General features: G+C 43.0%; 1 protein-coding gene across 3 annotated transcripts in view; it reads right to left on the bottom strand.

Moving 5' to 3' along the window:
• Positions 1 to 22,023, bottom strand: part of SETBP1 (SET binding protein 1) — a 244,904-nt gene that overhangs the window by 183,041 nt on the left and 39,840 nt on the right. Inside the window, exon 3 of one of the 3 annotated variants that reach the window (XM_018920063.3) lies at positions 10,735 to 10,818. The exons of the other annotated variants lie outside the window; for them this stretch is intronic. Within the exon in view, the coding sequence (XP_018775608.2) occupies positions 10,735 to 10,818 (84 nt within the window). The remainder of the gene's footprint in view (positions 1 to 10,734; positions 10,819 to 22,023) is intronic. 3 annotated transcript variants of the gene reach the window in all.

Below are 22,023 nucleotides of genomic sequence, written 5' to 3'. Positions count from 1 at the left end.
TTCAGCATGATTTGATAATGATAAAAAGAGAACACAAAAGCTTTTGCATCAGATATTATGATATTCATTCATCCCCTTGTTTTCTAAGCACGACCACTGACCTGCTGAGAGGGTGTTGAGAGAGATTTCAATTAACTTCTTTATGAGGATAGCCAGTGTTCAACTCAGAGCCTTTATTCCCAACAGTGTCAGTGCAGGGAGACATGGGTGCCTTGAAAACACCTCACTCATTCAGTCAGTCATCTAAAGTCCAGACACAGGAGTGCCCTGCAAAACTCCCAAAACAGCTCCAACCTTGCTGCACCAGGGAATGCAAAAGTTCCTGGAAAGAGGTTACCACCTCCTTGTCATCTTGTTCACAAAGATATTCAGCAGCCTCAGGATACTCACACAAGTCTCACCCCACAACACCACAGACAACACAAGTACCCAAATCCTTTTGTTTTCCCCTGACCAAGACATGACATGGCAAAAGATGGAGCAGCTCAGAGAGTACTGAAGAGCACACAGGGCTGACAAAGTTAATTTTATTTATCTGGGGTCTATTCTGACCCCAGATTTGAGGTGAGGCGATTACATTTCCCACTCAATTGCAAAACATTTTAGCTCTTTATAAAGTGCTTAATCTCTACTACCAAGAGAGCCAAGATGGGCATCTTTGGTGGGACAAAACACCGGGCTGCATCCCTCATAGCCTTTTCCTGTTTGCTCTCAGTGTTGTGCAGGTGGAGTCTAACTTGTTCCAAAAAGGGAGGGAAATAACTGCTCTGTCAAATAATTCACCTCCTTGGAGAGATAAGGCTGAGAAGGAAAACTGAGGTGAAATAACTTGGCTGAGTTTGTACACGAGATCAGTGCTGGAGAATGAGAGTCAATTTCCTGGCCTCCCACTCCAATACTCAGCTGCTAGATTGATCCTGCCGTCTTCCAAAAATGAACTTCGCTACTCAAGGACAGACAGTGAGGTTTCCTGTGGATTTTCACTTTCCTCTCTGTGTTTTTCCTCAACAAAAGAAAAGCCATTAATATTCAATCATTCCTGCATGTAAGATGCAGTTGCTAAAATGGTTTTGCACTTAACAGCCTCCAGTTGTAGACTAAATTGATGACACTTAAAACATGCCCAGGAGCCATAGCAGAATGATCCTATTACAGCAGTGCCTTAGTAATATTGTGTTAGTTAAGGTTATGTTGGCTGGTTCTGAGGGTTTATAACCCAGCTGTGAATATATTCTCCAGGCTGGGACCAGTTGCCAAGGGGATTTATTCCTGCAGCGAATCATATGGCTTTTTGGGTTGGTTTTTTTCTTTTCCAGCTACTTTAGATCACAATTTTGTCTGTTTCTTTTTAAGATACAACATAAAAAGAAAAAGAATAAAACATCCCTCTGTCATGAGGCTAGTAGGAGCTGTACTATATTGCAAGCTAGAGTTAACCTACCTCAGGCAATCCCTACCCCATGCCAATATCCAAGTACTCCCCAGCCTTTAACATGAAGGATATCAGTGTTGCTTTCACTGCTTTCTTTATAAGAGAGCTGAGGTTTTCCAGGAATTAAATCATGATTGGTTGTGTGGGAAACCTGTGACAGACTGAGCATCTCTGAAGGGTGAGCCAGCTCCATAGGCACTGAACCTCCTCTTTTTCCACCTGCTTTAAAGACTTTCAAACTACAGCTTGAATGATTTCTCCCCTGCACCAGGGATTTTTTATTTCTTCTACAAAGAAAATCTTGGTTACAGTTCTATTTGACAGAGCTTTCTGAGTGGTTTCCAGAAGGTAGTGTTTTAAAAAATGATTTGGCCTATAAAAGGAGACTTAAAACCCAAGGTACACACATACCTACTGTCACTTACCAAGCCAGACTCATGTGCAAGAACAAGAAAGCCATGAAGTGGGATACAGTAGGGAGTAAAAAGACATAAGGAACAAAGGCCTATTTGGATGGAGCAATGCAAAATGTTCTTCTCACCATGGTCAACCCAACAGCAGATCAAGCTCCTCAAGAGCTGGAGCTGATGGAAAATTTAACTTAATACATTTTCCATGTATAACCAGTGTCAGAACCAAATATTTGCTGAATGCAGAGCAAACATATTGGGTACAATTCCAGACAGATGACCTGCTGAAATATAGGACCTGAATTTCATTGTCTTGACATTGACTCTGGTACAATGTCAGTAAAAGGAGGGTGCAACCTGCCACCATTCTGCTAGGGTTGCATTTTGCACCCATGCTGACTGAGACAGGCGTGAAATGCTCCACAAAGCTTCGAGCACGACACTCCAACCAACAAGGCAGGTCCTGCTCTCCATCTGCCACCTTCCACAAAGCCTTTGCACTTCCCTTGCACCTCACAGCTCTCAGCAGCTCTGAGCAGGCTGCTCAGTTTGCACGAGCCTCAGAGGAGATGGGGTTTGGATTCACGTGGCATCTGTCATCTGAAAGGTGGCTGCCTGAGGCTGACCCTGCCGTGGTGTCTTCACATGCTGGCATCTGCTAAGGGGAAATGGTAACAGGACAGAGTGGGAAAGGCATCAGAGCTGGTGCTGCTCAGCCTGGAGAAGAGAAAGTTGTGTGGAGACCTCATAGCAACATTCCAATATGTGAGGGGGCCCCAGAGGGAGGTTTGACAGGGAGTCTTCTGCAGGAACTGCAGAGATAGGACAAGGAGTGAAGGGTGCGAGTTGTAAAACAAGAAATTTAGATATCAGGAAGAAAAGTTTTACTGTGAGACATTGGTACAGATTGCCCAGGGAGGTTGTGGGTACCCCAACCCTGGCAATTCTCAAAGCCAGGTTGGATAAGACTTTGAGCAATGTGGTCTGGTGGGAGGTGACTCTGCCCATGCAGGGAGGAGTTGGGAATAGATGGTCTCTAAGATCCATTCCAAACCATTAACATTCTATGATTCTATGATTCCATGAGAGGCAGCCAGAATATCAGAGGATAATGACGAAAATGGTCCTTATTACATAATTATCAAATGGACAAGTCCAAATCTTCGCCCAGGCCTTTTCCTCATCCATCTGCATGTTGCTCCTGCCTTGGCTGAGTCTCCTGATTGCAGACAAGTTGCTAAGGCAGAGGAGGGTACCGAATCACTCTTGCCCTCCCCATCCAAGCAGAGAGATCAGTGAAAACAACAAAATAGTTACTAATTCTCCCTGTGATTTTAAAGCCCAAGTTCCATAACACATCATTTTCTTCAGCTGCTTTAGCTCTCATTTAACACGCTGTTTGCCTTTGAGGAGTATAAATGACCCTTTCAAATTCAGCATTTGAGGCCAGGAATGACAATTGATAACAACAATATTTTTCATGTTAGCAACACTTTTCATTCAGAGGGCTCAAATTGGTTTTCAAAATAGTATGGCTTCCCTTCATCCAGCACCAAAATGAACCTACCTCCAAGGTGATACAAAGGACCCATCAATGCAAGGTGCCAGTAGATGGCAATTTAGGGCAGGAAGTCCAGACTTATATGTCCCACTGAAGGCAGAGGGTCAAGTAAAGTTGGCTGAAAGCATATCCTGAATAAGAGCCTGGACAAAACATCATCACCAGCTCCAACTCAGGAGGGAAAGTGCAATGGGATCATCACTCACTAGAAGAGGTCAGAGCCCCAATCTTTACGTCTTGAACTGGAGCAGGGCACTGTGTTAATGCTCACATTCAGAAGTGCCTCAAAAGAAAAAGAAAAAAGGCAATTTGCTGACTGCACTTCTGAAGCCTTTGCTGCAACAAAAAGAAAGGGCACTATGAGTTTTTTGGTCTCCCTTTTCCGGTAGAAAGGAAAGGTTCTATTGAACTTCAGTCTACACTGTGCTACACTTTACAGGAAGCCCAACCCACTCTGAAATTAATATGAACAGTAAGAGGAGACCATAAAGCGGAAAACTCTTGAAGTGAGTACAAGACTATTCATAAAATGAGTGAGAAAAGGAAATAGGTGATTATAAAAGGTCATTAGAAATGTCAGCTTACAAATGGTATTGTGTGAAGGGAGGTGTAACCCACGGCAAGACAAACCTACCACAGTTGAACTGGCAGAGGACACCCATAACTTCAATCTCTTTTGTTCAGAGGTTTACATTTAGGAAATTTCTTTCATAATACTACCACTTCAAAACTTACATAAATCCAAAGAATGGGGACAAATCCATCCAGCTTCCATTCCCAACAGATGAATGAAACGAAAAAATTTTCCCAGCCACCAGGAATTCAGATGCTCAGCAGCAGATCCAGCAATTACCTGGACAGCTGCTGTATGAAATTGGGAGGTCCTGAGAAAAGGGAGCTGGGGCATATGTTGTTCAAACACCTCTTGTCCCCAGCCAGATCCCACTCAGAGGATTCCAGCTTTTATAAAACATTTCTGAGATTAAATTTTCTGCAGCATTTTGGTTCACCAAGTGAAACTTCTTTCCCTTAGAGCAACAACAGCAGTAAGTGAATGGATGAGGGTGATCCATCTTGCTAAGTACAACACCTGAATCATGGAAAGGTGAAACACTCTGATGTGGCAGGAAGAACAAGATGCACAAGTATTACATGAGTATGTCGAACATAAAAAATTTAATTGGTTAGATAAGAGTAATGACAGAGGTATAAGGGTTGCTTTTAATAGGCACCAGATCCAAAAGGGATGTGTTTATCAGTGGTGCTATATATAACACTTCTATGAGTTCTCAGTGACTGGAACACTTTCCTACAGTCCAAGTTCTTTGTATGATCTTCTACCCTGCTTTATTATACCAACAAAGTATTTTTAAGAGCCCTTTACTACCCAGATACCACAGATATTTAACAGTCTCTCTTTAAATTTTACTTCTTGTTTTAGCTCTTTAAAACCTGTGCAGAATCCAATGATTTTTTTCAAGCAGAGATTCAAACTCTGCCATAAATGTGGGCACAGGAGATGGTGGACAGCATACACTCACTCCTACAAGTCTCTTCTCCTGCTTAATTCCACCCATGTAATTCCAAGTTAGCCAATGCTTTCACTTATTTTTATTACTCTTATTTCTTTTAGCTGAGAGAAACATTAACTGAGCGGGTGTGATCCAGATTTGCTCATATGAAGTACAGGAGCCTTTGCACTCCTTCATTTCATGCCTCAGTGCATTTCTTGCTAACAAGTGGAAGAAATGCAATGGGAGGGCCAGCAAAGCTTAGGCAGATTCTCCAAAATTTGGTCTCAGCCATCTGCTATGCCCTCGGCAGATATAACAGTGCTGGCTGCCAAAGGAACTTAGCTCTGACACAATTCAGCCCAGGACAGTTAGCTATTTAAAGAGGAGGGTTTATTTTACACACTTTCCACCCTCCTCCCCTACAACCTCCTACCCTGGTTTTTTAAGATGGGAAATTATCAGTAGCCCTGAACATGTAAAATTTCACAGCAGCTTACCAGACCATTTGTATTGGTCCCTTCATCTTTGCTGTTACTTTTATTCTTCTATAAATTCCTTCAACCATTGAACAGTGTTATTCCCACAACAATTTTGGCAAAGATCAAAATAAAGTAGCAGGTTTACTCCAATTTTCTACTGCTACCAACCAGGTAGTGAAGAGGTGGATGGAGACAAAAGATGTTTTCCTTTTCTTTTCTGTCCTAAAGGATTTTGTCCTGGAATTCCACACAGCCAGTGAAAATATTTTAAAAAGTAATTAAGGTGGACTTTGTGGGGTGAGAAGGTTTTGAAGATTGGTTTCAGTCCAGTACTTAAGTCATTGTGCTTTTGCTGAAACAATGACAACATCAATGGATAGCACAGCCTCACCTTTTTAAAAAGAACCTGAGGGAAATAATTATGAATTAAACTACTACCAGAATAATTATGAATTAAACTGCTGTTTACTCTCAGCAGACCTCTGGTGACTGAAAGCTCTGTTCTGACATAGATATGTATATATAATTCTGCAAACCCCAGCCCAGTGACTTGGAGAGAGAAGTTTGACTTCTCACAACTGTTTTGCACAAGATGAACATCACCACATGCCTCACCTCAACACACAGTGTTTTCTTCAAGGAATCCAGAAATCCTCAGAAAGGGTGCTTGATTTAGGCTCTGCTTGGTGCCACTGAAGTCCCTGAGAGCTAAGCTCTTGGTTAGTCTCAACAGCTGTTGAATCCTGCTGTAACCAGGATCTTAAAATGGATCTTAAAATCCTATCCTTGCAGGGACTGCACATGCATTAGATTATACTGAAATCTACTTCGGTTTGAAAAGAAAAACAAATTAGCAGACAAACAAAAAAAAAAGTCTGAGAGAGATTATTTAATCCCTAACACTGAGTTCAACCTTTGGAAAGAGTCAAAATCTCGTGAGGCTTCAGGGGAAAGGAGGACACTCAGATGAGGCCGAAGCAGCCCACAGGGGAAGCTGCCTATTTCATTTCTGGAACATGGGCCATGTGCATCTATTTTTAGCTTTGAACTGAGTTCCTCTGCCTCCTGCCAGAAGTCCTGAGCCCTGTGCTGGTGCAATGAAAGCAGTGGCTCAGCCATTCTCTAATAGCTTTTACTTCTTAATAAAGAGCAGCACTTAGGCAAAAGATGAGGTTACTGTCGGAGGGGTCATGATTAATAATGATTAATCTGATCCTTGCCAACATGAACTGGATCCACCATTCACTAAATAATTACTCTGCAGCATGGATACCATTTCCAGAGGAGGCACATGTTTGTCGTATTAAAACCAAGACCAAACACGGGGAAGGAAAAGGGGATCTGGCTTCTCAGGAACCACGAGAAAAGTTAAGCAAAGAGGGGGGAAAAAAAAAAACAAACCCTACATCAACAACTGCAAATCAAAGTACAAAAGCAGTTAAACACTGATGAGTCACCCACTTTTGGGGAGAAGCAGTGGAAAGCAAATAAAACTAAACCCTCAGAAGGGAAAGCTGCACGTGCTGAGGATATGGTGCACTCTGCTACTTCTGGCTCTTAACCTTATGCATAACTCTAATATGCACATTATTTGCCCACCCACACATTTCCCTCCTGTTCTTAAATTACATTTTTGTTTTCCTCAGAAAGCACACAAATGAAATTGCTCCCTGGGAAACATCTTTCCTTCTTTATGTTAGTATGCTACTTGGCACAAGGAAATCCTAGTCCAGGACTGTCATTCTTAAACAACAATGCATCTCAAATAATAAGGAACATTATAACTTTATAACATTATGGGGAAGCATAAACTAATGGGAATTTAATAAGCACTCCAAAGGGCATATATGAACCTTACAGCAGGATGCTTGTGGTGCAGAGACTTGGTTCTGGGCCTCAGAGCATGGATAAATTTTACTCCCACAAAGCACACAAACAAGAAGCAATGGTGCCAAAGGCAGACAAGGATATAGGGGTTTTGCTTGCAAGAGGTGACCTGATCTGGGGTCTCTCCATCATCTTGCTTCACTGACCCGAAGCTTCCTCGAGACCATCCACGGGGGATGATACTCTAGTTCTCCAGTGCACTCAGCTCTGTTCCCTTTGAGGTTTTCAAAGCTTTGGTGGGATTTATATGGCACTGTTTTCCCTACCACATCATCATGCAGGGTTTGATTTGGGCTGGGATACCACAACACAGACCACCATTGCCTCTCCTGGTCTGGTGCAAATCCAACAGGAAGGTTGGGTTCTTTGCACCTGTTGCGAAATCCCAGCCCTGTGTAAGCCCGTTTGGACTTCTACCCTTGACAGGTCCAGATTTTACACACTGGTGACTTGCAACATGGAAAATAGTTGGTGTCTTTGCCAAGCTCAGGGAAGCAGGGCGCAGGTCAAGAAGTGCCATTGCTTTTAGAGGCATCCTGGAGAATCAAAGAATCACAGAATGTTCTAATTTGAAAGGGTCCCACTAAGGTCATCAAGTGCAACTCTTAGCCCTGCACAGACACCCCAACAATCCCACCCTGTGCATCCCTGAGAGTGGAGTCTAAACTCTCCTGGAGCTCTGGCAGCCTCGGGGCTGTGCCCATTTCCTGGGGAGCCTGGGCAGTGCCAGCACCCTCTGGGGGAAGAGCCTTTCCCTGATATCCAACCTAAATCTTCTCTGATTCCGCTTCATGCTGTTTCCTCAAGTCCTGTCTGCTCACAAGAGTGAAGAGATCAGTGTCTGCGCCTCCTCTTCCCCTCACAAGGAAATTTTAACTACAATGAGGTCTTCCCTAAGTCTCCTCCAGACTGAAGTAAGAAATGTTTGTAAATTAAATCCTTGGCAATGAGGTTATGATTTGATTCAGCTGGGGCAGTGTGTTTAGGATTTTTTTGCTAGTTTCCAAATTCACTTGAAGGAATGAAAAAAAAATAAGCTCTTCATCTTTCACAAAAATTTCAGCTGAAAAGTAGTTGGTGACTTTAAAACCAAGCCTTTAAATACCTAATGGTACAAAAACCACATATCTGTTAATTCATATATTCATGCAAATGAAAACAAAGTTGCATTTTCATAAAACTTTACAGAGGCACCAGAGTGAAACACAAAGCAACGTAGGGAAAAAAACAAAAAGAAGAAAAATAAAAAGGTCCCAACAACAATAACAGTAATGAAGGTAAATCTTTACAATCTGAGACAGGGTGCAGGAGGTAGGGGTAGAGCTCTACAAACAAAACTAAATCCAGTGTACTGTTTTTCCCCTTCACAAAGTGAAACAAGCTGCTCCTAAAAAAATGCTTCCTTGGTTTTCTGGCAATTAGTGTCCTGGAGGATTAGCCTACAATCATCGGCAAGTGTTTGCCTTTCCCAGCCGATGTCACCATAGAAGTCTGTGTTTATCTACAAGGCCCAGGGGATAATTTATACGCTGAGCTGAGGTCCTGCATTCACAGACAAATGTTCCACACTGCCACCCACCCTCCTCTACTAGCTTCCTCTCCATCTACCTCCTATCCCCTGAAATATAGACAGGACCCTGCCAGGAGCATGAAGAATGAGCTTTACAGCCTCTGAAGCAAGCACTTGCCCAACAGTTTATGTTGATACAGCAAATAAAGAAGTACTGATATGGTCAACACATCATCAGGCATCAAAAATAAGATTTCAGGAAGTAACTGAACACAAAAAATATTTTATCACTGTTCCAGAAACCATCAAAGAAAATAGGATATTTTTTTCCCCTCTGAAAACTGTTGCCTACACTCTAATTAAAATACTTCTATTTGTGAGTTTGAGGTCTACTACCCAGGGTTTGCTAGAGATATTGCTTTGTAAAACCTCTCTGCAATCAAAATCTTCCAACTTGATCTCTAATCAATTCTACCAGAGCTTTAACGGTGTTCTGGTCCCCCTAAAATAATTCAACCAGAGTACATCAAAATGTAAAAGATTAAGATTAGTAAGAGTGCTTATTTCTAAATTAATTTCCCCCTGATGTGTTAGAACCTCAAAATGAGAATATTAAGCTTTGAGAGAATGGGAAGCTAGTCTTTTAAAGAGAAGTAGAATGAATCCTTGTCTTGATGGTAAATTGATGATATAGCTCATAACAATTAATTTGTTAATTTGAAAATTCTAATAAAAGCACCTAAGCAAAAACAAAGCAAACCAATGAAAGACTTAATTCTAAAAAGAATTTGTAAGTGTGACCAACATTCCTCACAACAAAGAATACTGCAGAGCAGGTATATTGATAGATGGATAGGTTTATAGATAAGATAGATCTGTTCTTAAATCTCAAACATTAACAAAGCAAGGCTTTGAGACACTATTATTAATTAAAGTTGACAAACAGGCATGTTGAAGGTGAAAAACGCTTTTCTTTCTGATAATTCATCTCTTTTTCCCTTCAGGAAACTATCAGGAGTTTCTGGAAATTCATGGACACAGTTGGAATCTGCCCCAGGTCTAAACCCAGTCACAGGCTGTCCTCAAGATACATTAGAGAGCAAAGTTATTTGGTAATTGAGACCAGTTTCTTCACTCTGCCACATTTAACATTGGGTGACCTGATTTTATAAAATGTTTATGCTCAAACCAAATTTTGTTTCATCTTTGGAAAAAATGATCTCCAGATTCAAACTCATCTTTAGCTACAAAGAAAGGAGGCCATAAGGACTGAAAAAAAAAATTGCATTGGATGAACTTGGCTAGTCTAAATAAGTGCCAAGAGGTAGGGGGAAGGAAGAGACCACCAGCTGGCTGTTATTCCAAGCACAGTCCATCTCACTTGCAATTACTGAACCCTACCAGTGATCCCACCAATGTCAATTTGACCAATTTTAGAATAAGGGGCCATTCATTCCAAGTAATGAATATTGAAACCTGGCCATCGGTTTGTGAACAAATGTCATGAGGAACCCCAATAAAGAATGCCCTTGTGATGGTGTCACTTCAGAACAAAAGCATGCAATGAGCTACCACCCATCCAGGCAGCTACAGTAGGAGACCAAAGGTTGCATGCATTTAGCCAGCAAGGAAAAGCAATGTTCTTTAAGACAGGCATTGCCTGGAGTGGATTCTTATAAAGAAACAGAATTCATGAATAAATAAACCAGATGGGAATAAGCCAGACTAGGGAATTCACATCTCCTAGTGCAATGAATCCCCAACCTTGCTTGAGGGTTTTTCTACAAGTAACAAACACAAAAACATTAATGTTGTACCATTGTCAATCATGCCAAGGACTCTGTTTGTGTCCAGGAATTCTGATATGCAACAACGCATATCAAATCCACCAGACATTGAGACATTCTTAGATTTCACCAGTTAAGGTACATATTGACTGACCTGATCTGAGTCTTTCACTTGAGAATTTTTCCCTTTTCTGCAACCACAACTCATAAGCAGTTTTGAATCTCCAATGACTTTTCCCTATAAGAGATAAGGAAGGAAAAACATCAGCACAATCTGAACCACTGAAAACTAAGAGGCTTGTATTTGTGATCAGGAGCAGGGGAAGAAAGAGCAGACTGTGGACTCTTCTTGTGCTGCTGGGAGGTTCACTTTCTCAGAGGGGGAGCTCCCAGTCTGCCAAGAAGACTTCCCCAAGGGATAATATCCCAACATTAGGGAAGTCATACAGGGGCAGAAGGAAGGCAAGGTGTGTGGAAAACAACAGTGGGAAAGCAAAGCTGAAAAGAAACATGTTATTTTACCCCATGGTTTTCATACACTTGCATGAACAGAAACATGTCTAGCATACCCACCCAGTACGAATAACAAACAGCAGTGACTTGTGGAAAAGCTCATACACTACCTCTTCTGTTCACCTTTACCAAATTAATGCCTACTTGCTTCTGATGTGCCCAGATTTGGGGAAATAAAGCCTTCAGGAGAGACTTGCTCTCAGTAGAACAATGGGTCCACATCACCCATGGTAAACCCGTGCCAGGAATCCAAGAGCACACTCTCACCTAACACTGCTGGTGCAGACTCTGCAATGTCTGTGACATAGACTCATAGAATGTTTGGGTTGGAAGGGACCTTAGAAATCACCCTGTTCTACCTGCTGCCATGGGCAGGGACATATTCCCCTCAACAGGTTGCTCCAAGCTTTGTCTAATCTGGTCTTGGACACTTCCAGGGACTGACGCTCAAACCAACAGAGATTTGCAAAGAAACAGAGTCCACTCATTCTCCTTTTACCTGTAACCAGCAGTCTGAGATAGAAGCTGACCTCAGACACCTTTACTTTTGTTGAAAACCCATCAGACTGACTGAATATGATCCAAGCAGCAAGGTTACTCATGTTAACAGGGCTCTTTTCTGGGGATTATTTGTCACTTTGGTTCTTCACCAAAGTATTTTTGTTGCTTATCAAACCTGAACATCTTGATAAATCACCATGGCAGAAAGGAAGTAGGATTCCAGACTTGGTCAAAATGCTGCTTGAATTTAAACTGTGTGGGGTCAAAATGAGCCAGTGAAGTCTCCACAAATGCATCACAATTACTTGTTTTTCCATAGGCATGCACACAAAGACATTGCCTACTTCCAGACTTTTGCTGTCCACAGCTGAAAAATAAACACTCTTGGCATCTGCTGGGGAATGGAGGGACAATCTGCTCATGTTCAGCCATGAAGAGTCATGAGATTTCAGCAGGATTAATTTATACAGAAAAGAAGATCCCAACACAGTCAGTGAGTTTAGCCAAGTGGAAGTGCTCTGCCCTAAATGATGAGGAAGGGAAAGGGCACAATTAAAAGGCATTGCAGCCATTGCTCAATGTCAGGGCACAGCAGAGAGATGACCCTTGGGGGCAGGAATTAAAAACAGGCAGATAAACTTTTGGTCACCTTGGGAGAGTCTGCAACCTGCCAGGTGTGGAGAGGTCTCTTACTTGGTGAGCTCAGCATCTCACAAATCTCAGCAAGGTCAGATAATGTGCAGAAAATATCTTTTTTTCTTTTTCCAAAACAGAAGCTGGGGAAAAACTTCGACACTGAAAAGGTTGTACTGATACCTAATCTGATAACTACCCAAAATGCCTTATGTTTGGGCTGCTGATTACAAACTGGCAAACTCTGAGGTTTTCAGGGGACTTCTTCCAGCTGGCCCCCTCTGCCTATGACTCCCATCTGTGAAAGGTGTTTCACTCTTGCCCCGTTGCTACAGTCCTTCAACAACTGGTCTGTAATCTATTAAAGTATTTTTTTTTTTTTCCTCAGAAAGAAGTGCTTAAACTGTAAGTTAAAGCAAGTGTATTAAAATGCTGTGTTAGAGAGAGGAAACAGAGGCACAGGGACAGATCCCTTTGGCTAACCACAGAGTATCTTCCAGACACCCCACAGCATATGAGACAAGTTGGAACTATAAAAAGAACTAGAAAAAGACTCACACATTTCCCAAAAGGCCACTGGATGCCTTGGGGAGGCTATAGCATAAACATACACTTGTGGTAAGGAAACTATATGTCTCATAGGTGGTCAGCTTATCCCACTGTCCACTGCAAAGATGTTATGTCAAATAAGATAATCCAACCCTTCTTTAATCACAAGCCAAGGGAAAAAACCTCCCATTTTTAGACCCTTCTTATGGGTCTAATGCCACCTGAGCTCATGGCAGACCATGGCCATATTCTCCTGCCCAAAAAGAAGTATCACCAGTTTTATTTGACAGAGAGACATCACAAGATGTTGCCCATAACCTCCTGGAAAATCAAGAGTACAAAGGAAATATGAACCCAAAACTTCAGAGTTTTTTTGCTTTCCTCTGACAAGAATGAAGGGGCTCTTCAATTCCCTAAGAAAACCCAAATGAAAGTAATGCACTGATAAATAATCCCACCTCCTTTTCCAGCTGCAGATGCACCTCTCTTAATGTGCTTTGGATGAATGAGCTACTACCTCCACCTTATTTTAGGAAAGCTCCTTATGAGCAGATGATTAATTTGCAGATAGGTGTCTAACATTAGGCAGCTAAGTTGAAAGGCAAAAGGGAAAAAAAAAAAAGCATATGGACAACATTTGCAGCCAGTCGCAACTCTGTTCCAGAGCAGATGGAGGCCTTGTCATTCAGGGGTTTCCTCACATACACCAAGCAGTTCAGTGGGGATAGGGAAAGGGGCTTCTGTTTGGATGCTTCTGTCTGGAACCAGATTAGAGGAAAGCATGCTTTTCCACAGCACATGCCTTGTGTTACATTAAACATGCATGTGCAACTTCAGCTTTTATTCAGCGATCTGAAACAGAGCCCTACAGGGTGCTAAGGGTTAGTGAGTTTTTGTTTGTTTATCTGTATGTTATTTTACAGTTTCTAGTGCCCAAGGAGTTCGTTAAGAAATTAAAACACCTCGCTGGGGCTATCCTGCTGTGGTTGTTGCCTCCTAATATTTCCCTCCTTCCTTCGTCCAGCAGTGCTTGATGCTCACAGGGGAAAGAGAGAGCACCAAAAAGAGAGCAGCCTCATCTGACTGGGTGTAGACCAAAGTCTTAATTCATTGAGAATAATTTCTGTGTTTCCTGGCTTTTTGATAACATGAGGTGCTATTGTTTAGAAGCAGGTAGGCACAAGGTTTTCCAACAGGGAAGATTGCTTTGCCTTCTGCTGATTCACATCCACTGCCAGACATCACCCTTCCCAAGGCAAAAGAGCAAGAAGGCTCCTTGACATATGTCCTGTTATCCACCTCTTACAGGGAATCTGGCTGGCCTCACCCACCTCCTTGCACCATGGGCTCCAGCAGTTGGCCAAAGTTTGCAGAAAAAGAAAAAAAAAAACCCGTAATAATAGTAACAGGCTTAATTATCTCAGCTGCGCGGGTGACAGGAGCTGAGCAGTTGCCAGTTTTAACAGCCTGTGGTTGAGAAAAACTGAACTGCATCACCCAGAAGTCAAATGAGGGTCGGTCACAACTCGTTTCACGCCAGCAGCTCCAGGGGAGGCGCAGGGCACACACAAATCACTGCGGCGTTGCCCAGAGCCATCCCGTGTGGAGCTGCCAGCCCCGCTTAAAGGAGTCAGACACGAGGCACATGGCACCAGCCGGCCTCCAGGGAGCTGCCAGGCTCTGTGCTCTGGAGTTGCTGGCTGGGATTAACAGTAGGATCCTGTCTTCCAAGTCTGTGGCCGGAAAGCTCAGCTCCAGAGGTGGGCTTGGCTTAGCACTGTGCCATGCACCTTGCAGAAGCTGACAGGTCCAGCTGGGCTCTAACCTGCTTGGTTTTCATTAGCCTTTTTCTATTTTGAGCAACAGCAATTGAAAATCATGGAAGCAGCTTTTTCCCTAGGGATCTGGCACAACCACTCAGAGGGTGGTCGGGCACTGGAACCACCCCAGAGAAGGCCTCAAGTCTGACAGAGTCCAAAAAGCATTTGGACAAGGTTCTTAGGCACACAGTGTGATCCTTGGGGCTGTCCTATGCAGGGCCAGGACTTGGACTCAATGATCCTTGTGAGTCCCTTCCAACATGGGATGTCATTCTTTGAGTCTATATATGGCACTGCAACAGCAAACTCTAAAAATCCCCCTGGCTGCATAAACACCATTAGGAAGAACAACACATTCAGTGTTTGTTATGTTTTTTTTGCTGCTCTGTCAGGGTGATCCACACATTTTGAAGAACCAGTACCCAAGTGCCTACAGTGGTAGAGTGGGAGAGAAGGGGGGAAAGGAAGGGAAACAAGAACTGAATCCAAGGTGGAGGCAAGCAGCAGTACAACAGACAGCTGGTGTTTGGGTGGTGGTAAATCACCCTGAAATGAGCCTCTTCCCTCAGCTCAATGAGGCCTAAACAACAAAGGAAGGCACAGCTTGCAGCCGGACAGCCTGCTAGCCAACCACAGACACACATGACAGCTTCATTCAGGAGCCCGGAGTCAATACAAAAGCTCCGAAATCAATCCGACATCCTGCGACCTCAAACAATGCGCCAAATCTTCTCAGAATTGGAGCCCCAAATGAGGGGGAGCAGCATTCAAGGGAGATCAAAACGCAGGGCTGGCATTGAAAGGGACTAAAAAGGAGAAGAATGTTCCCAGTTTATTAATGGTGAGGTCTGGCCGGCTGCATCCCAGCCACCATAGGTTACGTTCATTAAAGGGCAGCGCTTTGCACGCATTATGCAGAGTGCCTGGAGAGTATGTGTTGTGTGCGTGTGTCCGCCAGCGTGCCCCTCACTTGCTAGAGATCAGGATGTGCCTTTCTGCTTAGCACTGCTGTCTCCATCAGAAATTCCTCCTGTGTGAACTGCAAACGGGGTTTTTTCCCACTTGAGCGACTGTATGGGCACAGACGCACACACGTACACTCTCTCTCTCTCATCCCTGAGCTTGAAAAGCATAAAGGAACTCAGACAGACTCTTTCCAACTTAAAAAAAAAAAAAAAAAAAAAGGAAAGGGAAAAAAAAAGACAACATTTCACATCCCCTTCCCTCCTGGCTATACTTTCAGCTCATACACACAAAATCTATTACAAAAGACCAAAGCATTATGTGATTGCCACTACTGCTGATGGAGTTGATTGCTCCATAAACCCCACTCCTAACATGCCATAAAAGACTTGGTCCCACAGCACAACAAATCCACAAAGGAGGGCAAAGGAAAAAAAAAGAAAATCTGCTTCAGTCCCTGGAGTTGTCCCCTCCGGGCAGGATTGCCCCTGCTGGGGTAGTTTCACTTGCAGAATCTGTCTTGCAGCACTACACAAAAATTGCACCCTTCCCCCTTCAGCAACAAAAAGGCCAAGCAAATCCTTTTTATCAGCTTCCCTTTGAAGGCAGGTGGAAAAGTATAATATAGACATACACAGGGAAAAAAAAAATGCCATTTGCAAAAGTACTGTTTGGATTTGCCTGTCCTAATTATCTTTTTTTTCAGCTGCCACATTTAAAAGAATAAGACCTTGAAAGTTTTCTCCTTCTCAGATGCTTAGTCCAAGATGAAGGGCTTGCTAGAGGAGGTCAGACTTGAAAAATATTTCTCTTTTTGTGCTGAAATGTAAGCAGATGAAGAGAAAGGACTGAAATTTTCAAAGATATCTATGGGTCTTGATGCACATTTCCCATGAGTTTTTACTGAAGACATGTCAAAGCCTAATCACCTGTGCTTTTCATGTGTCACACTGATCTGACATTCAGAACAGACATGGCTGAAGAAGTGAGAAAGCGTTCTCAAATTTGGAGAACCTTAGACAAACAGAAACTGAAAACATTAAGTGTTCCACAGGATGCAGCAAGTCCCATATATTTTATCTCAAAATTAGGGGGAAAAAACCTAGAAAAATCGTGCAGGCTCCATCCCTGGAAGTGTTCAAGGCCAGGTTGGATGGGGCTGTGAGCAACCTGGTCTAGTGGAAGGTGCCCTTGCCCATGGCAGGATGTTGAAACCAGATGATCTTTAAGGTCCCTTCCAACCCATATTGTTCTGTGATTCTATTAAATGAATGTTAAGGGTCCACAAAATATGCCTATTCCCACTTATTCACTTTCACAAGACTACACGGTTATTGTGACCCCTCTGGACTCTTTGAAGACCAAAAGTATGACCTCTGTCTCCTCCTTTGAGAAGAGATCTCAAATTTTACTCTGTGGCAAGGTCATCCAGATGCAAGAGGGCAACTGGGCAAAGACAAATGCAGCAGATGCAAACAAACAGCTTTTTTGAGGTAGGATGGAAGGTCACCTCTAAGGGCAAGACAGGATGGGGTGATGTCCAAACCCAGGCAAGAAAACTGGAGCAGTCCTCACCTTGTTTACCAACAGTAAGTCAAAAAACCTCTCCAGTAGCATTTGTAGAGGAAAACTACATCCAGTGTGGGTGAGTGCCCAAATATGTGCTAGATGAATGCCAGGAAATTATGGAGGCTGCAACAATTACTAGCATTGCAGATGAAACAGAGTCTGCAGGGATCAAATGGAAAAAGATTCAAAATTAGGCTTTTTTTGTGAGTGTAATATAAGTGGAAACTTTTTTTTCAGATAACTAGTGAGTCTAAATGTACGGTTTTCAAATTCAGGAAAACTGAGCTCTTATTTGGATGAACTGCCTTTTGTGTTTTGTTTTGTTTTATCTTGCCTGCTTTAAACTCTGCTATTTAAATAATTTAACAATCTATCTTAAATATTTCACCAATAAATCACAGGCTTGTGTTTCTATTTCATGTTAAAACTAATCAGTGGAGGAAGGCCTGAGCTGTAAGTTAAAATTCTGCTCCACCAAGCCAGTGATGCATTATCATTTCTCTGCAGAATCTCTAGTGAATAAAAACTTCTCTGCAGAATTAAAACCATATAAAAAGTTCTTTGTGCAGGCTTAGAACGCAACTGCTGCCCAGGATCATCTGCATCCTACCAACAGAATCAGGATTTCCAGAGCTAATTGGTTTGTACAGTTTTCCCACCCTGGCAAGCTCAAGCATGGAGCTCACAGCTGAATCTCAGGCATGGGCACATCGAGATGGAGTCCCACCCACCAGTAGGATGCTGATAACATGGACAGAGCTCCAAATGGTCCATGTGTGTGACGATTGTATTGGGATTCCATGCTTGTTCCCATCAAAGAGGAGCAAACAGAACATAATTATGATGTTGTTGGCCAAAATGGGTATTTTTTAAGAAAACCCCTAGAATTAAGGTGTTGAGAACACTTACCAAGGAACACCAAACCCACTAAGCAGGAGTAAGACTTCTCAAGTTCCTAAATTGTGTAGCCATTTTGAACTACATTTAAATGAAGCTGAGATTCAAAAGCAACACATTTACAAAAAGTAAGAAAAATACACCTACCTCTCCTCACTCTCTACCAAAGTCTGAGTACTTCAACACAAAGACAGGAAGTCTCACATATCTATAATTCAGTGCAATTCCCTCTAATTTTCTTCCTAAATCTTTTAGGACACATTTAAGGCAAGACTCCCTTTGGTCTTAGTCAACAAAATCCAAAATGCATGAACAATGTGAATAGATAGCCAGAAACTGATAGCTTGCACATTGAATCCAAAAGGTAAATTGAGACAGAGAAAAAAGAAGGCCAAAACAGAAGTGAAGGGGAAAGGAGAATCACTGTCTACTACATTGTTATTAAGCTGCCTTTAATTTTGTTTTGTGTCAACTTTTTGTTTTGTTTCAAAACTTTAAAAGCTATGCCTTTTGCTTCAAAGGACTATTTAGTGGGTGATCTCACTTTGATGCCCATAGGAGCAAAACATACACAATCCTATTTGCAAAGGAAAAAAACCATCTAGGCAGCACGACTCCTCTTCTGCAGCTGGGCAAAAAAACCTCCACATCCCAGGTCCTAAACCTGGCTGGAGCTTGCCTGGGACAGGGGGAGTGAGATGGAAATCGGAGACATCTTCTCCTCCTCCTCCTCCTCCTTGTTTGAGGCAGACATCCCCATCTCTCCTTCCCATGTGCAGCCAACAAGACTTCCTGCACTAACTGACTCGGAAACAGCTAATTTACTGCTTTGTGTCAGGAATGCAGCCAAGGTTTCAGTCCCCTGTGCCCTGGACTCCTCTCAGCTGGGCTGCTTCATCTCAAAAAGGGTCTTCCCTTCCTCCTGCCCCTCCCCGGCAACACACACTCCTCCTCCTCTTCTGCTTTTGTAACTTATCTCCCTGCAAGCCACTTCCCAACAGGAGCTGAAATTAAACAGGCTGCCCATATGCCATGGCTCACTTGTTGTCTGTTCCTCTCACTGCCATCTGGCCTATTTGCTCAGCCAAAGAGAAAAACAAAAATAGTGAAAAAAAGAAAAAAAGAAAAAAGAAGAAAATAAAATAAAATACAAGATAAAGGTGGGGGGGAATAAGGAAAAGAAAAAAGATAAATCCAGACACAATGAAGACGGTGAGGGAGGTGATGATGCTGTCTCTCACATCTGCTCCTTGGCCAGGCTCCCAGATAGATCAGTAATGGAGAGCAGTAGAACCAGTGACAATTAACCCAAACATAGCCCTGTTTATTTAACCTGTTCACAAAGATCAATCCATGTGCTGCTCTCCTGGCAAGGAGGCACCACACTCCAGCAAGGAGATTCACACTGAGAGCCATCAAGCCAGAGGAGGAAAAGGGAGATCCTCATCTCCTGAACTGGGCTGGCAGATTCTTCAGGAAATGAGGACTGTGATGCTGGGCTAAGATTTTCTTTAACTCTCCAAGTCACCTTATTTTTTCCTATAGTAGCATAGGCTAGAGCAAGGGGAGATGGGACTATGAGCTGGGGGGGGGAAGTTGCATTGGATTTTGATGCACCTTAACTTCCCAAGCTCCTGACCCTGCAAAACCAGAGGAAAATAAAGAAAGACAGTGGCAATAAAGACATGAGAAAAGAAAAATATAAAGTTTTCCTAAAATACACCATTATTTTCACACTGCATCTTTAAAAAAATCGTGCCTGGAAAGTGCAGACAGCAGGGATTTTTGTTTTTTATCTTTTTGAAAAGGGAAAAAGGAAAGAGGATGGCTCAAGGAACTGCATGGCTTGCCATCACAAAACATTGTGGCAGGGTGGGAGTAAGTCTGTGGGCAAAACAGAAGTGATGTTTGTTTTTCAAGCTGAAATGAAAACTTCAAGGTTAAAAAAAGAAATAGATTAGCCTGAGAAATAGTTTTCTAAACCAGACAACTACAAAGCTATTTAAACAGCAGAGTGAAAAAGGGAGTAAGAAAACTACTTTTTCAACACCTTTTACTGATTTTTGTTTTTCTCTTTTATTTTTTTTAACTTTTAGTGAGATGTTGCATACCTGTGCAGATGGGTGCCAAAAGCCATACGGCTGGTTCCTCTGGAGGCAAACCCCACTGAGCCATGAGATGATGATAATTACCACCAGAGCTGCATGAGATCATGCAGGGGAATCCCCTGCAGGGAGAGGCGGCTGGGGAGGAAGAGCAGACCTCCCCTTTCCAAGGGTTGTGTTTGGGCACAGATGCTGCCCAGAGGGAAAGGTGTTGCACAGACTGCTAGGGAAGGAGTGCTTGGATTAGCCATGTGCCTACGTCTGAGTCCTTCCCAAACACAGAGCAGGGGAGACGATCCTCCTGAAGGCAGTACCTTCTGATTCAAGATTGTGTTTTTCCATTGCAGCCTGACCCAGCAGAACAAAACTGAAGAAATGGAATGCTTTCACTCATGATCATTCCTCTACTTGCAAGCACTGATCTTCATGACTCTGGTCTGTCTTAAGATCCCCATTTATCTACACCTGCATTTGTACGTGTAGGGAAGCAACATGCAGAGTGTGGTGAGGGTTGCTCCCAAGGAAATGTTGCACTGAGTTTTTCAGCTGTTGGTATTGTGATCCCTAATAAAGAATCAGAAAATCATAGAATGTTCTGAGTTGGAAGGGACCAACCACAAGGATCATCAAGTCCAACTCCTGGACCTTCACAGAACAACCACAAGACTGACCCCAAGATTTACACCATGTGCCTGCTACTACAGAACGACCCTTTGCCCACCCAAACAGCCCACTTGCAGTCCTCAGAAACAAGGAAGTGCTTTGTGAATGCAAAATACTTTGTAACAGGGGAAACAGAAACCAGTAGTTCACGTAAAACTGAAACATGGCAGCATTTCCATCTTTAACACTTGCTGCAGTCACCCTGCAGAGGGGTCTCCGTATCTGGGAACCTATAGAAGCAGGAACAGCCAGGGAGAAGTCCTGTGTGAGGCGATGAATTTCACCACAGGTTTTGGCTGACATCACCAGCCCATCCTCGCTCCACTGTTGTAGTTTGTGATCTCACCGTGAAGCACCTCTGTGGAGTCATCCCCTCCTATCTCACTGCTGCCCATCCATTATCCTCTGCCTAATTACTTCCACAGCGCTGCTGCAACAGAGATATTTCCTACAGCTGAACATTTGTATTCCCAAGAGCTGGCACCTGCCAGGTCAAGTTCCTCAGTCTTTACATTTGATGTTACTACTGCAGGAAGGTGTTCCAGAGAACAGAAAAGCACACCAAGATGGCAATCAATCTGATTCCTCCATTTGGATATTCCTTTTAAAAAAAAGGACTTGCTAATGTAAGGAAAGAGGAATTGTGCTGACTACAATCTGTCCAACACTCCATTAAATCGGAATTCTCTCATTAGGGATAACAATGAACTGCAATAAAATCAATGGGAAGGCGGTGCAGCATGGAAAACTGGGAAGGGGAGGGTTATTTTTTCTTGAACTTTCATTTTGAGATGCGGGAGCTGGGAGCAATCAACACTGAGCTAATAGCATCCAAGTTGACTCCTGAACACTGCATCCCCTTTGAGGTCACAGTTTTCCACAAAAACCAACTAATTCATCCTGTGAAGGAAATGAGGATTCTGGGCATTTTGTAGCCCACAGGGGAAGCCCCAGAAGATCCTCTAATGTGCTCACTAACAGGATGCCACTTCTGGCAGGTCAAGGAGCAGCAAGTACCAACTTTCACCTCTCTAACTGGAGCTTCTGAGCATGAAGCCATCCCAGAAGCACATAATTTAACATTTACACTCTGCAGCAAGGTTTCAAAGTACTCTGCATCTGTATGTTGTAACAAGGGAAGATGTTGTCCTCTCATGACTATTGGCGTGACACTGAGAAATTCTGGGGTCCTTGACTTGCCTTCCCTCTGAGAGGTTTTTGTATTTAATA

Source organism: Serinus canaria, chromosome Z (genome assembly GCF_022539315.1).
Source record: "Serinus canaria isolate serCan28SL12 chromosome Z, serCan2020, whole genome shotgun sequence".
NCBI lineage: Eukaryota > Metazoa > Chordata > Aves > Passeriformes > Fringillidae > Serinus > Serinus canaria.
The sequence above is the reverse complement of the archived record's forward strand: the minus strand, read 5'-3'. Positions and strand labels throughout refer to the sequence as shown.